Source organism: Ranitomeya variabilis, chromosome 3 (genome assembly GCF_051348905.1).
Source record: "Ranitomeya variabilis isolate aRanVar5 chromosome 3, aRanVar5.hap1, whole genome shotgun sequence".
NCBI lineage: Eukaryota > Metazoa > Chordata > Amphibia > Anura > Dendrobatidae > Ranitomeya > Ranitomeya variabilis.
Window position 1 is genome coordinate 54,606,173 of NC_135234.1, and position 22,901 is coordinate 54,629,073.

The 22,901-nt window shown below is 44.4% G+C and overlaps 1 protein-coding gene across 16 annotated transcripts in view; it reads left to right on the top strand.

Moving 5' to 3' along the window:
* Positions 1 to 22,901, top strand: part of ROBO2 (roundabout guidance receptor 2) — a 1,292,543-nt gene that overhangs the window by 1,256,028 nt on the left and 13,614 nt on the right. The window contains exon 28 of one of the 16 annotated variants that reach the window (XM_077294049.1): positions 21,941 to 22,123. The exons of the other annotated variants lie outside the window; for them this stretch is intronic. Within the exon in view, the coding sequence (XP_077150164.1) occupies positions 21,941 to 22,123 (183 nt within the window). The remainder of the gene's footprint in view (positions 1 to 21,940; positions 22,124 to 22,901) is intronic. 16 annotated transcript variants of the gene reach the window in all.

Here is a 22,901-nt window from a genome sequence, read left to right on the forward strand (position 1 = left end):
CTCACTACTAATACTGTATATGCAATGGTGATAGTAGGATCCTCACTACTAATACTGTATATGCAATGGTGATAGTTAGGATCCTCACTACTAATACTATATATACAATGGTGATAGTAAGGAACCTCACTACTAATACTGTATATACAATGGCGATAGTAAGGAACCTTACTACTAATACTATATATGCAATGGTGATTGTAAGGAACCTCACTACTAATACTTTATATACAGTGGTGATAGTAAGGATCTTCACTACTAATACTATATATACAATGGTGATAGTAAGGAACCTCACTACTAATACTGTATATACAATGGCGATAGTAAGGAACCTTACTACTACTACTACCACTAATAATAATTTTATTTATATAGCGCCAACATATTCAGCAGCACTTTACATTATAGAGGGGATTTGTACAGACAATAGACATTACAGCATAACAATAAACACAGATCAAAACAGATACCAAGAGGAGTGAGGGCCCTGCTCGCAAGCTTACAAACTATGAGGAAAAAGGGGAGAAACGAGAGGAGGATGGTAACAATTGCTTTCGCTGTTTGGACCAACCATAATGTAAGAATCAAGTGTTCATGTAAAGCTGCATGAACCAGTTAACAGCCTAATTATGTAACAGTACAGACACAGAGGGCTAATTAAATGCATAAAGCGTATGAGAACATGATGCAAGGAACCTGATTATGGTTTAAGGTTTTTATTTATTTATTTTTTTGTGAATGGGCCACACAGGGATAGTTAGGTTAATGCGTTGAGATGGTAGGTCATGCAGGATAAATGCATTTTTAAGGCACGCTTAAAACTGTGGGAATTGGGGATTAATCGTATTAACCTGGGTAGTGCATTCCAAAGAATTGGCGCAGCATGTGAAAAGTCTTGGAGACGGGAGTGAGAGGTTCTGATTATTGAGGATGCTAACCTCAGGTCATTAGCAGAACGGAGAGCATGGGTAGGGTGGTAGGCTGAGACCAGGGAGGAGATGTAGGGCGGTGCTGAGCCATGGAGTGCTTTGTGGATAAGGATAATAAGTTTGTACTGGATTCTGGAGTGGATGGGTAACCAGTGTAATGACTGGCACAGGGTAGAGGCATCGGTATAACGATTGGTGGGGAATATGATCCTGGCAGCAGCATTCAGGACAGATTGGAGAGGGGGAAGTTTGGTAAGAGGGAGTCCGATTACTAGAGAGTTACAATAGTCCAGACGAGAATGAATAAGATAAACGGTAAGAGTTTTTGCAGAGTCGAAAGTAAGAAAAGGTCAAATTCTAGAAATGTTTTTGAGGTGCTGATAACAAGAGCGAACCAGTGATCGGATGTGGGGGGTGAATGAAAGCTCGGAATCAAGTATGACCCCAAGGCAGCGGGCATGTTGCTTGTGAGTAATGGTGGAATCACACACAGAGATGGCAATGTCAGGCATAGGCACATTAGTAGAGGGAGGAAACACAAGGAGTTCAGTTTTTGACAGGTTCAGTTTCAGATAGAGGGAGGACATGATATTAGAGACAGCGGTAAGATACTTGCTGGTGTTTTCTAAAAAGGCAGGCGAGATATCAGGAGAAGAAGTGTATAATTGAGTGTCGTCAGCATAGAGATGGTACTGGAAACCAATCCTACTGATTGTTTGTCCAATAGGTGCAGTATACAAAGAGAAGAGGAGGGGGCCTAGGACTGATCCTTGAGGAACCCCAACAGTAAGGGGAAGGTGAGAGGAGGAACCAGCAAAAGATACAGTCAAGGATCGGTCAGAGAGATAGGAGGAGAACCAGGAGAGAACGGTGTCCTTGAGGCCGATGGAGCGGGCATAGTGAGGAGGAGCTGATGATCCACAGTGCCGAATGCTGCAGAAGGATCCAAGAGAATTAGCATGGAGTAGTGACCATTAGATTTAGCTGTTAGTAGGTCATTAGAGACTTTAGTGAGGGCAGTTTCAGTCGAGTGTAAAGAGCGGAAGCCAGATTGAAGAGGGTCGAGAAGAGAGTTATCTGAGAGATAGCGGGTAAGACGGGAGTGGACCAGGCGTTCGAGGAGTTTAGAGATGAAGGGAAGATTAGAGACAGGTCTATAATTAGCTGCACAGTTTTGGTCGAGGGATTTTTTTTAAGTAATGGATGTATGATGGCATGCTTAAATGAGGAGGGAAAGATACTGGAAGAGAGAGAGAGAGGTTGAATATTTTTGTTAGGTGAGAGGTGACAGCAGGGGAAAGGGACTGGAAGAGATGTGACGGAATGTGGTCACTAATACTATATATACAATGCTGATAGTAAGGTACCTCACTAATAATACTATATATACAATGGTGATGGTAAGGAACCTCACTACAAATACAGACTAGTAATCGCAACATATGTTACTACAAGTTTAGCATCCACAATGGTGATAGTAAAGCACAAGCAGCGAGTCATTATACATAATAGTTCTAAAAAGGCACATCGCTACCAGTATTTTATGCAAAAATTAGGAAAACAAGTCACTTCACTGATATCTCAGTATACATTACACCAGTAGTGATGGTAATCACTGAAAGTTATGAAAGAGGCACCAATAAAAAGTCAGAATTTAAACATTTGTGGTGATTCTTATTCCCTATGCTTCCTTAACCCCTTCCCGACCCATGACGCCACATAGGCGTCATGAAAGTCGGTGCCAATCCGACCCATGACGCCTATGTGGCGTCATGGCGGGAATGCTTCCCTGCGGGTCCGGTGACCGGGGTCATTCAAATGTCACCGTACCCGCAGGTGCAGGGGGACCTGTACTTCACCCCGGGGGGGGTGGCTTTGCCCCCCCGGGTTTACGATCGCTCCTGGCGACCTTTTTTTAACCCCCTCCAGCTCTGATTGGAGCTAGCGTCCATGTGACGCTTGCACTCCAATCAGATGTGGAGGGGCGGAGATAAACAGTGTCTGCCTCGCTCCTCAGCTTCATCCCATCCGTGGAAGCTGAGGAGCGAGGTGCCCGACTGTTCACCTGCCCCCCCAGACACCGCGATCGCCGCCGCCGCTGCTGCAGACCTCTTCAAAGCGCTGCCGCTGCCGCTACTGCCGCCTCCCCCACTGCTACCGCCTGCACCACCGCTGCTGCTGAGGACAGGTACCTCCACTCTCCTGTCCTCCACTCCCCCCAACCTCTGCTCCCTCCCCCCTGCCCCCCTGATCACCCCCTGCTCTGGTGATCACCCCCCCTGCCCCCCTTTATCTCACCTGCTGCTGCTCTACTTTCTTTTCTCCTACCGCCCCCCTGCGTCTGTCAGCCCCTCCTCCCCTGGTGATCACCCTCTAAAGTGATCATCGCTAATCACCCCCTGCCCCCCTGATCACCCCCTACCCCCCCCCCGATCACCCCCTGCCCCCCCTGTCCACCTGATCACCCCCCTTTGTCACCTGCTGCTGCATTTTCGTCTTTCCTACCGCCCCCTGCGTCTGTCAGCCCCTCCTCCCCTGGTGATCACCCTCTTCAGTGATCACCGCTAATCACCCCCTGCCCCCCCTGTTCGCCCCCTGCCCCCCCTGATCACCCCTTGCCCCCCCCCGTCCACCTGATCACCCCTCTGCCCCCCTTTATCACCTGCTGCTGCTGCTGCGTTTTCATCTCGCCTACCGCCCCCTGCGTCTGTCAGCCCCTCCTCCCCTGGTGATCACCCTCTTCAGTGATCACCGCTAATCACCCCCTGCCCCCCCTGTTCGCCCCCTGCCCCCCCTGATCACCCCTTGCCCCCCCCCCCCGTCCACCTGATCACCCCTCTGCCCCCCTTTATCACCTGCTGCTGCTGCTGCGTTTTCATCTCGCCTACCGCCCCCTGAGTCTGTCAGCCCCTCCTCCCCTGGTGATCACCCTTTTCAGTGATCACCGCTAATCACCCCCTGCTCCCCTGATCACCCCCTGATCACCCCCTGCCCCCCCTGATCACCCCCTGCCCCCCCGATCACCCCCTGCCCCCCCTGATCACCTGCTGCTGCCAGCTTCATCTCCATCTGACGCTGCATCTCCTCAGTCCCCTCCTGTCCCCCCGCGCCTGACAGCCCCCCCCCCGCGCCTGACAGCCCCCCCGCGCCTGACAGCCCCCCCGCGCGCCTGACAGCCTCCTCCTGCAGAAGAGTTTCACCAAACACTCGCACATACACACGCACACGCAACACTATAATAAAGTTTGGATTTTTTTTACACACGCACACACACCACACACACAATGTCCCGCTCATCCCAGTCATCCCAGTCACAAAGGCTGTACTCAGCTGAGGAGGCATATTCCTTTCTTGCCTCCGACGCTGATAGTGAGGGTGAGGACCCTACTTTTCTGTATTCCTCCCCCTCTTCCTCCTCCAGTGACACGGACTCGCCACCCACAAGATGTCGCAGGACGAGAAATCGCCCGGAGCCCAGGAGAGGAGAGCCGGAGCCCAGGAGAGGAGAGCCGGAGCCCAGGAGAGGAGAGCCGGAGCCCAGAAGAGGAGAGCCGGAGCCCAGCGGAGGAGACACACAGCCAAGGGTGAGTATCCCCCAACCTAGTGCTAGTCACGCCCAACCTAGCACTAGTGCCCCCACCTGGACCCCCGTCCCTGAAAACTTTGCTCCACGGATTCCTGATTTCATTCCCCAATCAGGAATCCAATTTGAGACTGCCAACCTCAGGGAAATAGACTTTTTCAAAGTCTTTTTTTCGGAGTCAATTGTCAGTCTCATGGTGGAGCAAACAAACTTATACGCCCTGCAATTTTTTGCCCAAAACCCAAGTTCATCATTTACTACTTGGAATCCCGTTGACTCCGTAGAAATGATGAAATATTGGGGACTGGTCCTTCACATGGGGATTGTGAAGAAACCAGAAATTCGCCAATACTGGAGTACTGATATTTTATATCAAACTCCAATATATGGCATGGTTATGAATCGCAAACGTTTTGAGGCGATTCATAAATTTCTCCATTTTAGGGATAACACTGACAACCTTCCCCGCGGTGACCCGAATTTTGACAGACTGTTCAAAATTCGGCCTATCATCGAACACTTCAGCAACAAGTTTGCTGAAGTGTACACTCCCCAAAGAGAAATTTGTGTGGATGAATCCCTCGTCCACTTCAAAGGGCGGCTTCAGTTCCGTCAGTACCTGCCAAGCAAAAGGGCGAGGTACGGGATAAAGCTCTACAAGATCTGTGAGAGTACCTCAGGGTACACTCTCAGCTTTAGAGTTTATCAAGGAAAGGACAGCAGTATCCAGCCCCCAGAATGTCCACCCGCTCTGGGGGTGAGTGGGAAAATAGTGTGGGATTTGGTTCACCCACTGCTTGATAAAGGTTACCATCTGTACGTTGATAACTTTTATACAAGCATCCCACTCTTTCAATCCCTCTCTGCCAGAGCTACCGTCGCTTGCGGTACTGTGCGCAGAAACAAGAGGGGTCTCCCTTTGTCGCTAATTGAGCAGGTTCTCCCGAAGGGTGAGAGCCGGGCCCAATGTAGCGGCAACATGCTTGCGGTCAAGTTCAAAGACAAAAAGGACGTCTTTTTCTTGACCACAATCCATGGTCCCGGCACCACGGCCACCACCGTTCGAGGTACCCCAGCACAGGTCCACAAACCGGACTGTGCCCTGGGGTACAACAAACACATGGGGGGAGTTGATCTTTCTGATCAAGTCCTCCAGCCCTATAGTGCCATGCGGAAGACGAAGGTGTGGTATAAAAAACTGGCTGTGCACATCGTACAAATGGCACTGTATAATGCATACGTGCTATCACGATGTGCAGGTCAGACCAACAACACCTTCCTTCAGTTCCAGGAGGCGGTGATAAAGGCCCTGATTGGAGGCGTGGAAGGAGCGGGCCCCAGCACCCCTGGAACTCAAGGATCCCGTATGGTACCAGGGCAACATTTTCCCTGTGAGGGGAGAGCAAAAAAAAGGTGTCGGGTGTGCTATAAAAGGGGGATAAGAAGGGAATCTCGTTTCCAATGTGAAACGTGTCCCGACAAACCGGCACTGTGTTTGAATGAATGCTTCAGAATTCATCACACGTCCGTGGACTAGCCACATCCTGATATTCCACTACAGAAGTCACCCACACCAGGCTGATATACACAACACCACACACACACCCCAACCTGACGTACAGTACACCACACCCCAACCTGACATACACTACACCACACACACCAACCTGACGTAGTGTGTCAGGTTGGTGTGTGCGGCGTAGTGTACATCAGGTTGGTGTGTGGTGTGGTATAATGTACGTCAGGTTGGTGTGTGTGTGTGTGTGTGTGTGTGGTGTACACTACACCACACACCCCAACCTGACGTACAGTACACCACACCCCAACCTGACATACACTACACCACACACACCAACCTGACGTAGTGTGTCAGGTTGGTGTGTGCGGCGTAGTGTACATCAGGTTGGTGTGTGGTGTGGTATAATGTACGTCAGGTTGGTGTGTGTGTGTGGTGTACACTACACCACACACCCCAACCTGACGTACAGTACACCACACCCCAACCTGACATACACTACACCACACACACCAACCTGACGTAGTGTGTCAGGTTGGTGTGTGCGGCGTAGTGTACATCAGGTTGGTGTGTGGTGTGGTATAATGTACGTCAGGTTGGTGTGTGTGTGTGTGTGTGTGTGTGTGGTGTACACTACACCACACACCCCAACCTGACGTACAGTACACCACACCCCAACCTGACATACACTACACCACACACACCAACCTGACGTAGTGTGTCAGGTTGGTGTGTGCGGCGTAGTGTACATCAGGTTGGTGTGTGGTGTGGTATAATGTACGTCAGGTTGGTGTGTGTGTGTGTGTGTGTGTGTGTGGTGTACACTACACCACACACCCCAACCTGACGTACAGTACACCACACCCCAACCTGACATACACTACACCACACACACCAACCTGACGTAGTGTGTCAGGTTGGTGTGTGCGGCGTAGTGTACATCAGGTTGGTGTGTGGTGTGGTATAATGTACGTCAGGTTGGTGTGTGTGTGTGTGTGTGTGTGTGTGGTGTACACTACACCACACACCCCAACCTGACGTACAGTACACCACACCCCAACCTGACATACACTACACCACACACACCAACCTGACGTAGTGTGTCAGGTTGGTGTGTGCGGCGTAGTGTACATCAGGTTGGTGTGTGGTGTGGTATAATGTACGTCAGGTTGGTGTTTGTGTGTGGTGTACACTACACCACACACCCCAACCTGACGTACAGTACACCACACCCCAACCTGACATACACTACACCACACACACCAACCTGACGTAGTGTGTCAGGTTGGTGTGTGCGGCGTAGTGTACATCAGGTTGGTGTGTGGTGTGGTATAATGTACGTCAGGTTGGTGTGTGTGTGTGTGTGTGGTGTACACTACACCACACACCCCAACCTGATGTACAGTACACCACACCCCAACCTGACATACACTACACCACACACACCAACCTGACGTAGTGTGTCAGGTTGGTGTGTGCGGCGTAGTGTACATCGGGTTGGTGTGTGGTGTGGTATAATGTACGTCAGGTTGGTGTGTGTGTGTGGTGTACACTACACCACACACCCCAACCTGACGTACAGTACACCACACCCCAACCTGACATACACTACACCACACACACCAACCTGACGTAGTGTGTCAGGTTGGTGTGTGCGGCGTAGTGTACATCAGGTTGGTGTGTGGTGTGGTATAATGTACGTCAGGTTGGTGTGTGTGTGTGTGTGTGGTGTACACTACACCACACACCCCAACCTGACGTACAGTACACCACACCCCAACCTGACATACACTACACCACACACACCAACCTGACGTAGTGTGTCAGGTTGGTGTGTGCGGCGTAGTGTACATCAGGTTGGTGTGTGGTGTGGTATAATGTACGTCAGGTTGGTGTGTGTGTGTGTGTGTGTGTGTGGTGTACACTACACCACACACCCCAACCTGACGTACAGTACACCACACCCCAACCTGACATACACTACACCACACACACCAACCTGACGTAGTGTGTCAGGTTGGTGTGTGCGGCGTAGTGTACATCAGGTTGGTGTGTGGTGTGGTATAATGTACGTCAGGTTGGTGTGTGTGTGTGTGTGTGTGTGTGGTGTACACTACACCACACACCCCAACCTGACGTACAGTACACCACACCCCAACCTGACATACACTACACCACACACACCAACCTGACGTAGTGTGTCAGGTTGGTGTGTGCGGCGTAGTGTACATCAGGTTGGTGTGTGGTGTGGTATAATGTACGTCAGGTTGGTGTGTGTGTGTGGTGTACACTACACCACACACCCCAACCTGACGTACAGTACACCACACCCCAACCTGACATACACTACACCACACACACCAACCTGACGTAGTGTGTCAGGTTGGTGTGTGCGGCGTAGTGTACATCAGGTTGGTGTGTGGTGTGGTATAATGTACGTCAGGTTGGTGTGTGTGTGTGTGTGTGTGTGTGTGGTGTACACTACACCACACACCCCAACCTGACGTACAGTACACCACACCCCAACCTGACATACACTACACCACACACACCAACCTGACGTAGTGTGTCAGGTTGGTGTGTGCGGCGTAGTGTACATCAGGTTGGTGTGTGGTGTGGTATAATGTACGTCAGGTTGGTGTGTGTGTGTGTGTGTGTGTGTGGTGTACACTACACCACACACCCCAACCTGACGTACAGTACACCACACCCCAACCTGACATACACTACACCACACACACCAACCTGACGTAGTGTGTCAGGTTGGTGTGTGCGGCGTAGTGTACATCAGGTTGGTGTGTGGTGTGGTATAATGTACGTCAGGTTGGTGTGTGTGTGTGTGTGTGTGTGGTGTACACTACACCACACACCCCAACCTGACGTACAGTACACCACACCCCAACCTGACATACACTACACCACACACACCAACCTGACGTAGTGTGTCAGGTTGGTGTGTGCGGCGTAGTGTACATCAGGTTGGTGTGTGGTGTGGTATAATGTACGTCAGGTTGGTGTGTGTGTGTGGTGTACACTACACCACACACCCCAACCTGACGTACAGTACACCACACCCCAACCTGACATACACTACACCACACACACCAACCTGACGTAGTGTGTCAGGTTGGTGTGTGCGGCGTAGTGTACATCAGGTTGGTGTGTGGTGTGGTATAATGTACGTCAGGTTGGTGTTTGTGTGTGGTGTACACTACACCACACACCCCAACCTGACGTACAGTACACCACACCCCAACCTGACATACACTACACCACACACACCAACCTGACGTAGTGTGTCAGGTTGGTGTGTGCGGCGTAGTGTACATCAGGTTGGTGTGTGGTGTGGTATAATGTACGTCAGGTTGGTGTGTGTGTGTGTGTGTGGTGTACACTACACCACACACCCCAACCTGACGTACAGTACACCACACCCCAACCTGACATACACTACACCACACACACCAACCTGACGTAGTGTGTCAGGTTGGTGTGTGCGGCGTAGTGTACATCAGGTTGGTGTGTGGTGTGGTATAATGTACGTCAGGTTGGTGTGTGTGTGTGGTGTACACTACACCACACACCCCAACCTGACGTACAGTACACCACACCCCAACCTGACATACACTACACCACACACACCAACCTGACGTAGTGTGTCAGGTTGGTGTGTGCGGCGTAGTGTACATCAGGTTGGTGTGTGGTGTGGTATAATGTACGTCAGGTTGGTGTGTGTGTGTGTGTGTGGTGTACACTACACCACACACCCCAACCTGACGTACAGTACACCACACCCCAACCTGACATACACTACACCACACACACCAACCTGACGTAGTGTGTCAGGTTGGTGTGTGTGGCGTAGTGTACATCAGGTTGGTGTGTGGTGTGGTATAATGTACGTCAGGTTGGTGTGTGTGTGTGTGTGTGTGTGTGGTGTACACTACACCACACACCCCAACCTGACGTACAGTACACCACACCCCAACCTGACATACACTACACCACACACACCAACCTGACGTAGTGTGTCAGGTTGGTGTGTGCGGCGTAGTGTACATCAGGTTGGTGTGTGGTGTGGTATAATGTACGTCAGGTTGGTGTGTGTGTGTGTGTGTGTGTGTGGTGTACACTACACCACACACCCCAACCTGACGTACAGTACACCACACCCCAACCTGACATACACTACACCACACACACCAACCTGACGTAGTGTGTCAGGTTGGTGTGTGCGGCGTAGTGTACATCAGGTTGGTGTGTGGTGTGGTATAATGTACGTCAGGTTGGTGTGTGTGTGTGGTGTACACTACACCACACACCCCAACCTGACGTACAGTACACCACACCCCAACCTGACATACACTACACCACACACACCAACCTGACGTAGTGTGTCAGGTTGGTGTGTGCGGCGTAGTGTACATCAGGTTGGTGTGTGGTGTGGTATAATGTACGTCAGGTTGGTGTGTGTGTGTGGTGTACACTACACCACACACCCCAACCTGACGTACAGTACACCACACCCCAACCTGACATACACTACACCACACACACCAACCTGACGTAGTGTGTCAGGTTGGTGTGTGCGGCGTAGTGTACATCAGGTTGGTGTGTGGTGTGGTATAATGTACGTCAGGTTGGTGTGTGTGTGTGTGTGTGGTGTACACTACACCACACACCCCAACCTGACGTACAGTACACCACACCCCAACCTGACATACACTACACCACACACACCAACCTGACGTAGTGTGTCAGGTTGGTGTGTGCGGCGTAGTGTACATCAGGTTGGTGTGTGGTGTGGTATAATGTACGTCAGGTTGGTGTGTGTGTGTGGTGTACACTACACCACACACCCCAACCTGACGTACAGTACACCACACCCCAACCTGACATACACTACACCACACACACCAACCTGACGTAGTGTGTCAGGTTGGTGTGTGCGGCGTAGTGTACATCAGGTTGGTGTGTGGTGTGGTATAATGTACGTCAGGTTGGTGTGTGTGTGTGTGTGTGGTGTACACTACACCACACACCCCAACCTGACGTACAGTACACCACACCCCAACCTGACATACACTACACCACACACACCAACCTGACGTAGTGTGTCAGGTTGGTGTGTGCGGCGTAGTGTACATCAGGTTGGTGTGTGGTGTGGTATAATGTACGTCAGGTTGGTGTGTGTGTGTGGTGTACACTACACCACACACCCCAACCTGACGTACAGTACACCACACCCCAACATGACATACACTACATACCTTCAATACACAACATGGTGTCCGCTAACGATTGGAGCTAATTTTTCATTCAAAAAGTCAAATGGCGCTCCTTCCCTTCCGAGCCTTGCCGTGCGCCCAAACAGTGGTTTACCCCCACATGTGATGTATCAGTGTACTCAGGAGAAATTGCCCAATAAATTTTAGCATCCATTTTACCCTGATGCCCATGTGAAAATGAAAAAAATTGAGGCAAAAATAAAAATTTTGTGAAAAAAAAGTACTTTTTCATTTTGATGGATCAATTTGTGAAGCACCTGGGGGTTCAAAGTGCTCAATATGCATTTAGATAAGTTCCTTGGGTGGTCTAGTTTCCAAAATGGGGTCACATGTGGGGGAGCTCCAATGTTTAGGCACACAGGGGCTCTCCAAACGCGACATGGTGTCCGCTAAAGATTGGAGCTAATTTTTCATTCAAAAAGTCAAATGGCGCTCCTTCCCTTCCGATCCTTGCCGTGCGCCCAAACAGTGGTTTACCCCCACATGTGATGTATCGGTGTACTCAGGAGATATTGCCCAATAAATTTTAGCATCCATTTTACCCTGATGCCCATGTGAAAATGAAAAAAATTGAGGCAAAAATAAAAATTTTGTGAAAAAAAAGTACTTTTTCATTTTGATGGATCAATTTGTGAAGCACCTGGGGGTTCAAAGTGCTCAATATGCATCTAGATAAGTTCCTTGGGTGGTCTAGTTTCCAAAATGGGGTCACATGTGGGGGAGCTCCAATGTTTAGGCACACAGGGGCTCTCCAAACGCGACATGGTGTCCGCTAAAGATTGGAGCTAATTTTTCATTCAAAAAGTCAAATGGCGCTCCTTCCCTTCCGATCCTTGCCGTGCGCCCAAACAGTGGTTTACCCCCACATGTGATGTATCGGTGTACTCAGGAGATATTGCCCAATAAATTTTAGCATCCATTTTACCCTGATGCCCATGTGAAAATGAAAAAAATTGAGGCAAAAATAAAAATTTTGTGAAAAAAAAGTACTTTTTCATTTTGATGGATCAATTTGTGAAGCACCTGGGGGTTCAAAGTGCTCAATATGCATCTAGATAAGTTCCTTGGGTGGTCTAGTTTCCAAAATGGGGTCACATGTGGGGGAGCTCCAATGTTTAGGCACACAGGGGCTCTCCAAACGCGACATGGTGTCCGCTAAAGATTGGAGCTAATTTTTCATTCAAAAAGTCAAATGGCGCTCCTTCCCTTCCGATCCTTGCCGTGTGCCCAAACAGTGGTTTACCCCCACATGTGATGTATCGGTGTACTCAGGAGATATTGCCCAATAAATTTTAGCATCCATTTTACCCTGATGCCCATGTGAAAATGAAAAAAATTGAGGCAAAAATAAAAATTTTGTGAAAAAAAAGTACTTTTTCATTTTGATGGATCAATTTGTGAAGCACCTGGGGGTTCAAAGTGCTCAATATGCATCTAGATAAGTTCCTTGGGTGGTCTAGTTTCCAAAATGGGGTCACATGTGGGGGAGCTCCAATGTTTAGGCACACAGGGGCTCTCCAAATGCGACATGGTGTCCGCTAAAGATTGGAGCTAATTTTTCATTCAAAAAGTCAAATGGCGCTCCTTCCCTTCCGATCCTTGCCGTGCGCCCAAACAGTGGTTTACCCCCACATGTGATGTATCGGTGTACTCAGGAGATATTGCCCAATAAATTTTAGCATCCATTTTACCCTGATGCCCATGTGAAAATGAAAAAAATTGAGGCAAAATAAAAATTTTGTGAAAAAAAAGTACTTTTTCATTTTGATGGATCAATTTGTGAAGCACCTGGGGGTTCAAAGTGCTCAATATGCATCTAGATAAGTTCCTTGGGTGGTCTAGTTTCCAAAATGGGGTCACATGTGGGGGAGCTCCAATGTTTAGGCACACAGGGGCTCTCCAAACGCGACATGGTGTCCGCTAAAGATTGGAGCTAATTTTTCATTCAAAAAGTCAAATGGCGCTCCTTCCCTTCCGATCCTTGCCGTGCGCCCAAACAGTGGTTTACCCCCACATGTGATGTATCGGTGTACTCAGGAGATATTGCCCAATAAATTTTAGCATCCATTTTACCCTGATGCCCATGTGAAAATGAAAAAAATTGAGGCAAAAATAAAAATTTTGTGAAAAAAAAGTACTTTTTCATTTTGATGGATCAATTTGTGAAGCACTTGGGGGTTCAAAGTGCTCAATATGCATCTAGATAAGTTCCTTGGGTGGTCTAGTTTCCAAAATGGGGTCACATGTGGGGGAGCTCCAATGTTTAGGCACACAGGGGCTCTCCAAATGCGACATGGTGTCCGCTAAAGATTGGAGCTAATTTTTAATTCTAAAAGTGAAATGGCGCTCCTTCCCGTCCGGGCCTTGCCGTACGCCCAAACAGTGGTTTACCCCTACATGTGAGGTATCGGTGTACTCAGGAGAAATTGCCCAACAAATTTTAGCATCCATTTTATCCTGATGCCCATGTGAAAATGAAAAAAATTGAGGCAAAATAAAATTTTTGTGAAAAAAAAGTACTTTTTCATTTTTATGGATCAATTTGTGAAGCACCTGGGGGTTCAAAGTGCTCAATATGCATCTAGATAAATTCCTTGGGGGGTCTAGTTTCCAAAATGGGGTCATTTGTGGGTGAGCTCCAATCTTTAGGCACACAGGGGCTCTCCAAACACGACATGGTGTCTGCTAACGATTGGAGCTAATTTTTCATTCAAAAAGTCAAATGGCGCTCCTTCCCTTCCGAGCCCTACCATGCGCCCAAACAGTGGTTCCCCCCCACATATGAGGTTTCAGCATACTCAGGACAAATTGGACAACAACTTTTGGGGCCCAGTTTCTCCTTTTTCCCTTGGGAAAATAAAAAAATTGTTGCTAAAAGATCATTTTTGTGACTAAAAAGTTAAATGTTCATTTTTTCCTTCCATGTTGCTTCTGCTGCTGTGAAACACCTGAAGGGTTAATAAACTACTTGAATGTGGTTTTGAGCACCTTGAGGGGTGCAGTTTTTAGAATGGTGTCACTTTTGGGTATTTTCTCTCATATAGACCCCTCAAAGTGACTTCAAACGTGAGGTGGTCCCTAAAAAAAATGGTTTTGTAAATTTTGTTGTAAAAATGAGAAATCGTTGGTCAAATTTTAACCCTTATAACTTCCTAGCAAAAAAAAATTTTGTTTCCAAAATTGTGCTGATGTAAAGTAGACATGTGGGAAACGTTATTTATTAACTATTTTGTGTCACATAACTCTCTGGTTTAACAGAATAAAAATTCAAAATGTGAAAATTGCGAAATTTTCAAAATTTTCGCCAAATTTCCGTTTTTTTCACAAATAAAGTCAGAAATTATCGACCTAAATTTACCACTAACATGAAGCCCAATATGTCACGAAAAAACAATCTCAGAATCGCTAGGATCCGTTGAGCGTTCCTGAGTTATTACCTCATAAAGGGACACTGGTCAGAATTGCAAAAAACGGCAAGGTCATTAAGGCCAAAATAGGCTGGGTCATGAAGGGGTTAAAAGCTGGTCTTAAGGCTCATGCACATTGACCTGTAGAGGGATGCCTTGGTTGCATAGGATAAACCGACTTGTAAGCACACGATATGTTGCTCTGTGGCGTGTTTTTGAGGCATTGTATTATTCCTTAGAAGCATGGCAACCATACCATGAAAAGCAATGGAGCGGGCCATGAGAATGTGCAATCAGAAGCACATGGTGATAGAGTTAGTGTATGTACATGGGCCACAACTGACGGACCTTTTAACTAAATGTTGGCTGTGACTCCAACATGTGCAGTAGTCTCATCTGTCATTACATATTGTGAGAGATATGAGACTCTGAACCATTACTGAGAATAATGGACTGCTTAGGTTGAGTGGAGGTTATTGATTTTCTTCTGTGCAGTCTCTTCGTTCTCTCTGGTTACCTTCCAATTGTTTGGAACTTTAGACTTCTATATCATCCTTATAAGATACCAGATATATTATGCTGATACTGTAGATTTATATATCTATGATAGATAATAAATAGATGATAAATAGATAGCTAGCTGATAGAGAATAGATAGATAGATAGATAGATAGATAGATAGATAGATAGATGATAGATAGATAGATAATAGATAGATAGATAGATAGATAGATAGATAGATAGATAGATAGATAGATAGATAATAGATAGATGATAGATAGATGATAAATAGACAGATGATAGATAGATATATAGATAGATATGAGATAGATAGATAGATAAATAGATAGATGATAAATAGATGATAGATAGATAGATAGACAGACAGACAGACAGACAGACAGACAGACAGATAGATAGATAGATAGATAGATAGATAGATAGATAACACTGGTCAACAGCATTTTTGGTGCCAAAGATATTTCATCGAATTTAGGGTATTTTTGGGGTGCTGATTCTGAATATGTCATCAGTTTTGCCAGATTGGCTCAAGTTTTTGAGATTTTTGGTATCTTATTTATAGCACTTGTTGGTAAATGCGACGCATCATCTCATTAATTTCTTTGGATTAGTACTTGAACTGAACAGTTCTCAATATAGTTTTGTGTTAATTAGTGTTCTAAAAGTTTGTTCATAGCTTGATTTTTGCACTAACTTTATGTTGTTGTCTGTTTTCCAGTGAAAAGCATGAACTCATCAAGAAGAAGTTGTCTTAACGATCCAGACTCATTCTGTTACATTTGTGGTGAATACACACTGCCAAAACATAGAAGAAACATAACAGACTTCGTAAAAAAAGTGTATTTTGCCTATTTTGGGGTTATGCTTGGGGACCAAGACAAGTTTTGGGCACCACACATAGTGTGCAAAGCATGTATCGAATTATTACGAAAATGGAGCAAAGGACAAAGAAAAAGCTTCAAATTTGGTGTTCCAATGGTGTGGAGAGAGCCAAAAAATCATCATGATGACTGTTATTTATGGTAAACACAGGTACAGGCACATCTTCACAATGAGGGACAGGCCTTCTTGCAGATTCCATGTTACTCCCATTTTCGTTTCTTATGCTTATTGAATCCTTGCACTTGCACTGCACAGAAATAACAGTCATCATGATGATTTTTTGGCTCTCTCCACACCATTGGAACACCAAATTTGAAGCTTTTTCTTTGTCCTTTGCTCCATTTTCGTAATAATTCGATACATGCTTTGCACACTATGTGTGGTGCCCAAAACTTGTCTTGGTCCCCAAACATAACCCCAAAATAGGCAAAATACACTTTTTTTACGAAGTCTGTTATGTTTCTTCTAAGTTTTGGCAGTGTGTATTCACCACAAATGTAACAGAATGAGTCTGGATTGTTAAGACAACTTCTTCTTGATGAGTTCATGCTTTTCACTGGAAAACAGACAACAACATAAAGTTAGTGCAAAAATCAAGCTATGAACAAACTTTTAGAACACTAATTAACACAAAACTATATTGAGAACTGCTCAGTTCAAGTACTAATCCATAGAAATTAATGAGATGATGCGTCGCATTTACCAACAAGTGCTATAAATAAGATACCAAAAATCTCAAAAACTTGAGCCAATCTGGCAAAACTGATGACATATTCAGAATCAGCACCCCAAAAATACCCCAAATTCATTAAAATATTTTGGACACCCGAAAAAAAAATTTTTTTTGTTGACCTGTGTAATAGATAGATGATAAATAGACAGATGATAAATAGATAGATACACAAAAAAACTGACCAGCACCTCCTAAGTGTGAACATGTGCAAGCTGCCAGACTGCATTATATAGAAAAAAGAAAGCACAGCAGCACTAGGTATAAGTTTAGGCCAAGTGAAAACACAGAAAACATTAAAAACATATAATCTAGATTATATTTTTATATTTATTTTTTTTTTTTTAAACTTACAGTAATGAATGAAAATGAAGGTTCTTAGCACATAAATTGGCCAATTCATGTATGGCCATCAACCACAGCAAGGTGACCTCCCTCTGATGGGTCCCTGCTCTACTGTACATGCCTTCTCTTGGACTATCAACCTACAATTTTGGATACTCATGTCTGCTCCTGGGTTTAGCCTACAATTTATGGGCAAGTAGAGCTGATTACGGCCTCCTGCAGGTCAATGTGAGGAGTGCAGAATCAGGCTGGATGCAGCCAACATCCAATAGCTAAATATACAAAAAAGACTGATCAGCACCTCGTAAGTGTGAACATGTGCCAGCTGCCACACTGCTTTATATAGTAAAATATGTTTTTCTGATTCTGCACTCCTCCCAATAATCTGCAGGAGGCCGTAATCAGCTCTATTTGCCCATACATTGTAGGCTAAACCCAGGAGCAGACATGAGTGTCCAAAATTGTAGGTTAATAGTCCAAGTGAAGGCATGTACAGTAGAGCAGGGACCCAGCAGAGGGAGGTCGCCTTGCCGTGGTTGATGGGCATACATGAATTGGCCAATTTATGCGCTAAGAACCTTTATTTTCATTCATTACTGTAAGTTAAAAAAAATTTTGAGTAGTGAAATCTAGATTATTTTTAATGTTTTTCTGTGTTTTCACATGGCCTAAACTTATACATAGTGCTGCTGTGTTTTTTTCTATATAGATAGATGATAGATAGATAGATAGATAGATAGATAGATAGATAGATAGATAGATAGATAGATAGATGGATAATATATAGATAGATGATAGATAATTGATAGATAGATAGATAATAGATAATAGATAGAGATACATAGATAATAGATGGATGGATAGATAGATGATAGACAGATAATAGATAGATAATAGATAGATCAATATCTTAATATCAAATAATAGTTTTTTTGATCAGGATTCCATTTATAAAGGAAATGTAGTTTGTAAATTAAATATGTGACTTGAAAAGGAATCGCAGAGTGGTTTTTTTTCAACCTCATAAAAATGGTAATGTAACAATTAGCATCGTCGTATCCTAAAACACAGAGTTTTGTGTCAATGGATATACAGTGTTACTCATTCATCAAGAAAAGATGGGTTTAGCATAAAATGACATGTAAATGAATTGACGACTGACCGTAAATTAATTTTAGAGCCGAAGATGTAACAGAGAGACACAGCTAGATGCCACTTTATCGTGGTATTTTATTGCTCTGCAACATTTGAACAACTACTTAATGTTCTGCGTGCATTTCTTCCCAACAGCTCAAACGCTTTGAGAAATGTTCAAAGTATGAAAAAAAGCACAAAGTAACAACTCAGTAAACAAAAATAAATAAATCCAAATGGCACGAATTACATTTTCATCACACGTTTAAGTAGACAGTTTGCGTAGAGTGATATAAATTACCCCCAAATCAGTGGGAATAACGAGTGTATTACAAATCATAAATGTTGGAATAGTGTTAGCTTCTGATAAATACTTGATCAAAATATCCTGTTTTATGTGTGTTCATTTTACTGTTGCGTTGACCTTTTGGAAATGTATAATTTCTCTTCCCATTACTTTCCATTGAGAGAGAAACTGACTTTTGGATAACTGTGTGTATCGTGAACACAAAATATAAATGGTTGCATTTCACTTTGTAAATTTAGTTTTAGGGTATTTTGGACGTGTCTTCTAAAAATGTTTGACCGGTAGCACTAAATTCTAGAAAACACTCTGTGATAGGGAGGATGAATCTATTCAAAATCACTAGATTGTTATTGGGTTAAATATTATTTCCATATACATTTATTTATAACAAAGTTCAATAATTTGGACACTTTTTTGTATTTGAGTAAAGAAACAATAAACCTAGAAATAAACATTAAATGCACTTGAAAGAGAAAGTTTCCCACAGTGTTTTTCAGTCTACAGAATTTTGTCTGTTAAAAACAAAAGAAAAAAAACGTACAAATCTTGCAGTAAAAACCTGCGGAAGGGCTTCAGATGACCGTAATTCCAATCCAAGTGTGATCCGTCAAAACATTGGATCTTACATTAACCAATATTCTGTGAGATTGTGCACATGTAAAAATTTTTTCTTGCACCAAGTGGTCCAAGGAAAAAAAATTACAGAATGCAAAATTTACCTTTGATTATTGGAAAGCACTGGGTCAACCTGTGGGTCTGATTTGCAGAGTGTTTTTTTTACTATTTTCCACATCCAAGAAAAAAGGATCCCATACTGATCAAACACTAATTAGGGTGCGATTAGCATAATCGGACCATTTTTCTCGTGAGTAACAGTTGCGTGGCCTTAGCCTTATGGTACATATACACACTCAGTATTTGCAGTAGAAAAACTTGTGTAAAATATGCACCTTTTTGTTGCCTTTTTATGCATTTTTTCATGTATTTGAATAAGTGAAAAATGCTGAAGTGCGGCACATTTGAAACAGCTTCAAATCTACAAGGAACAACTAAGCAGCATGTGCGTGAGAGTTCAGAAATCTGATTTACTTTGCTGGTGCAGTAAAATGCTGTGGTTTTTTTTGTGATAAAATCATGTGGAAAAAATGCAGCAAAAATGCAACTTGTGAACATACCTTAAAATCTGGTCTCTTCCATTTTTCAATGAAGAGGTGTGAGTTAGCTAAGAAGGGCACTCGATATAACCTTCTCCCTCACCTTCTGGGATTGGAAAGTAACTGTACATTGCTCATATATAGTCACCCTGTCTGGAGGCCTCTATTTGCCGCCTACAGCTTCCTGCCCTCATTTTGGTTTTACATTCCTCCTGTTTCCAAAATGGTGTATAGAGGCAAAATAGCACAAAATAGCAAAAATGCACAGGATAACCAAAGGAGGCATAGTTTAGATAAAGTTTAGACTTATCACTGCACTCCCTATTAGTGATGAGCAAGTATACCCGTTGCTTGGGTGGTCTCCGAGTATTTGTTAGTGCTCGGAGATTTAGTTTTCTTCACCGCAGCTTAATGATTTACAGCTACTAGCCAGGCTGAGTACATGTGGGGGTTGCCTGGTTGCTAGGGAATCCCCACATGTAATCAAGATGGCTAATAGCTGTAAATCATTCAACTGCGGCAAGGAAAACTAAATCTCCGAGCAGTCATAAATACTTGGAGAACAGCTCACATAGAAAAAACTCAGAAAAAATACATACCATGAGATACAGCCTTCCCAAAACCCTGTCTGATGACAAATGCACACTTAGCAGGATGCAGCAGGCCTCCACTGATAAAGGCTAGGGGCTGCAAAGGTGCAAACTACTTGATAAAAACAGCCACCCCCACACCAACCAAACATTGCAGGGGTTGGCTGCCTAGTAGAAAAAATGCACATTGATATAACTCACATAGGACGCCAGTCACACTGATACGTGTGGTGCACAGTGTCTGGTATGCAACCTATTAATGAAGCCCCTTGTATTAACAGGCGGGCTGCCCAGCACTATAATATGCAGCACACAGTGACAGATGCCCCAGAAAAACCTAACCAACATAAAGAGGCCTGGCCACAGCCTGCAAAAAAGGATATGATATAGTGCAAAAAAATGTATGCATATGATAAACACATACACTATATGAGGTATTGATGTAATATTTTGGTCAAAATAAAGTAAGCCCGCAACCCAACGTCAAGGGTCCTCATAATATTGCGGGTCCTACCACTAATATCAAAAAACAGCTCACATAGAAAAAACTCAGAAAAAATACATACATGTAACTGGCGTCCTATGTGAGTTATATCAATTTGCATTTTTTCTACTAGGCAGCCAACCCCTGCAATGTTTGGTTGGTGTGGGGGTGGCTGTTTTTATCAAGTAGTTTGCACCTGTGCCGCCCCTAGCCTTTATCAGTGGAGGCCTGCTGCATCCGGCTAAGTATGCATTTGTCATCAGACAGGGTTTTGGGAAGGCTGTATCTCATGGTATCTATATTTTATAACTACTCGGAGACCCCCGAGCGTTCTCAGGAAAACCTGAGCAACGAGTATACTCGCTCATCACTACTACGTACTACGAAGTACCAATCTAAATGAAGGAGGCAACAACAGGCAAATGGAAGGCACCATGAGAGCTGACTATACATCAGAAATGTATAGTCACTCTTCAGTGTGAGGATAGAGGGACACTTTAATGTCCTCATCTCTTATTGTAGACAGAGCAGTGGGGTCAAGCTACTGCTGCTGTTTCCATAGAGCACAATCAGACGGGAGAGCCATCGGCCAGTCCATGTGGGTACTGCGTTCTGATCTCTGTCCATTTTATCCAGCTGATTGCGCACTAAAATCAGGTTGGAGCTAAGTCTTATTATATTCATTTTTGTTTCTTTAGAAGGTGGTAGAAAAGCTGATCTTATGAGATGCTTACTCATAATTTGGTCAAAGTTGCTATTGCCATATATGAATAGGATCAAAAAAAGTAACAATTATTGAGAGATGAATTGGAAGGATTTTTTTCATTTTTTGTATATTTCCTTCATTAGTTCTAAATATTGAAAATCATATAAAAAATGTATAGAAATAAAATATATATTTTCCTTGTTCGTAGATTAAAGATTAGTCTGGCAATGGCCATGTTAATCCATGCACTTAACTGTTCAGACTGATAAGTATTCAGCAACACTTTCAATGACAAATTATGCTTTTTTTGGTCAACAGAAATATGTTGATGACTCACTAGATCCCTGCCTTTATTTTTAGGTTCTATGGTAAATGGATGGGGGTCTGCATCTGATGAGGATCGTAACTTTTCTAGTCGTAGATCTAGTGTAGTTAGCTCTTCTGATGACTCGATATTTATGAGCGGCAACTTTGCACAGTCACTCGTTGCAGCAGCTGATAAAGCTGGTTTCACACTAAATGGAACCAGCCTATCAAAAGCAGGTTTGTTGTCTTTGGACTAGCACCTTGGGTATAAGGAATGGCTCTCCTCTTCCTGAGCTTTCTTTCTCTTCCATGGACATGCCTCATGCTGCCAGCTTGTTAACATGCATGGCGTCTGGTGGATGGAACCTTTAATCTTTTCTTCTAAGGTTCTCATAAATAAGCAAATTCTAATTCTTGTTTATTAATTTTCCTTTTAGTAACAGCTAATTAAAAATACATTTACCTTTTACCACTATCTTTGTTTATATGTGTATCACTTCTCTAAAAATCCTATTTAATTGTTCCTTGTTATTTACTTCTAAACTATAATTCCGATGACTAGAGCCAAAGTCTGAGTTAGAACCTATAAAGAGGAGTAGCTAACTTTACAAATACCATTGAATTGTACCAAACAAATGCTGACCTGATCAATCACCTGCTGAACTTTAGAGCTCCTTAGAAGTGCAGGGCAGCCAGAAGATGAACAATTCATTTAATGCAGGCATGCACAACCTTTTCTGGTCGAAGGATCACATTGTCATATTGAACGATTTCTAAGTGACCATTTACACAGACTGACCGGCGGGATGATACGACTGCCAATCGGTAAACTTTTTACTCGTTCTTCATTGATAGTCAATCTGCTTACATGGTAATTGTGAAATGATCTTTCATGATTATCTTGCAGTGTAGATGCCCTTTAAGGGTCTCAATAAAACTGAGAGGTTTATGGCATTTCAAAAGTATATGTCATAAGTTTTTACGGGATGCAGGTTCCGCTACGTAGACTCACAAA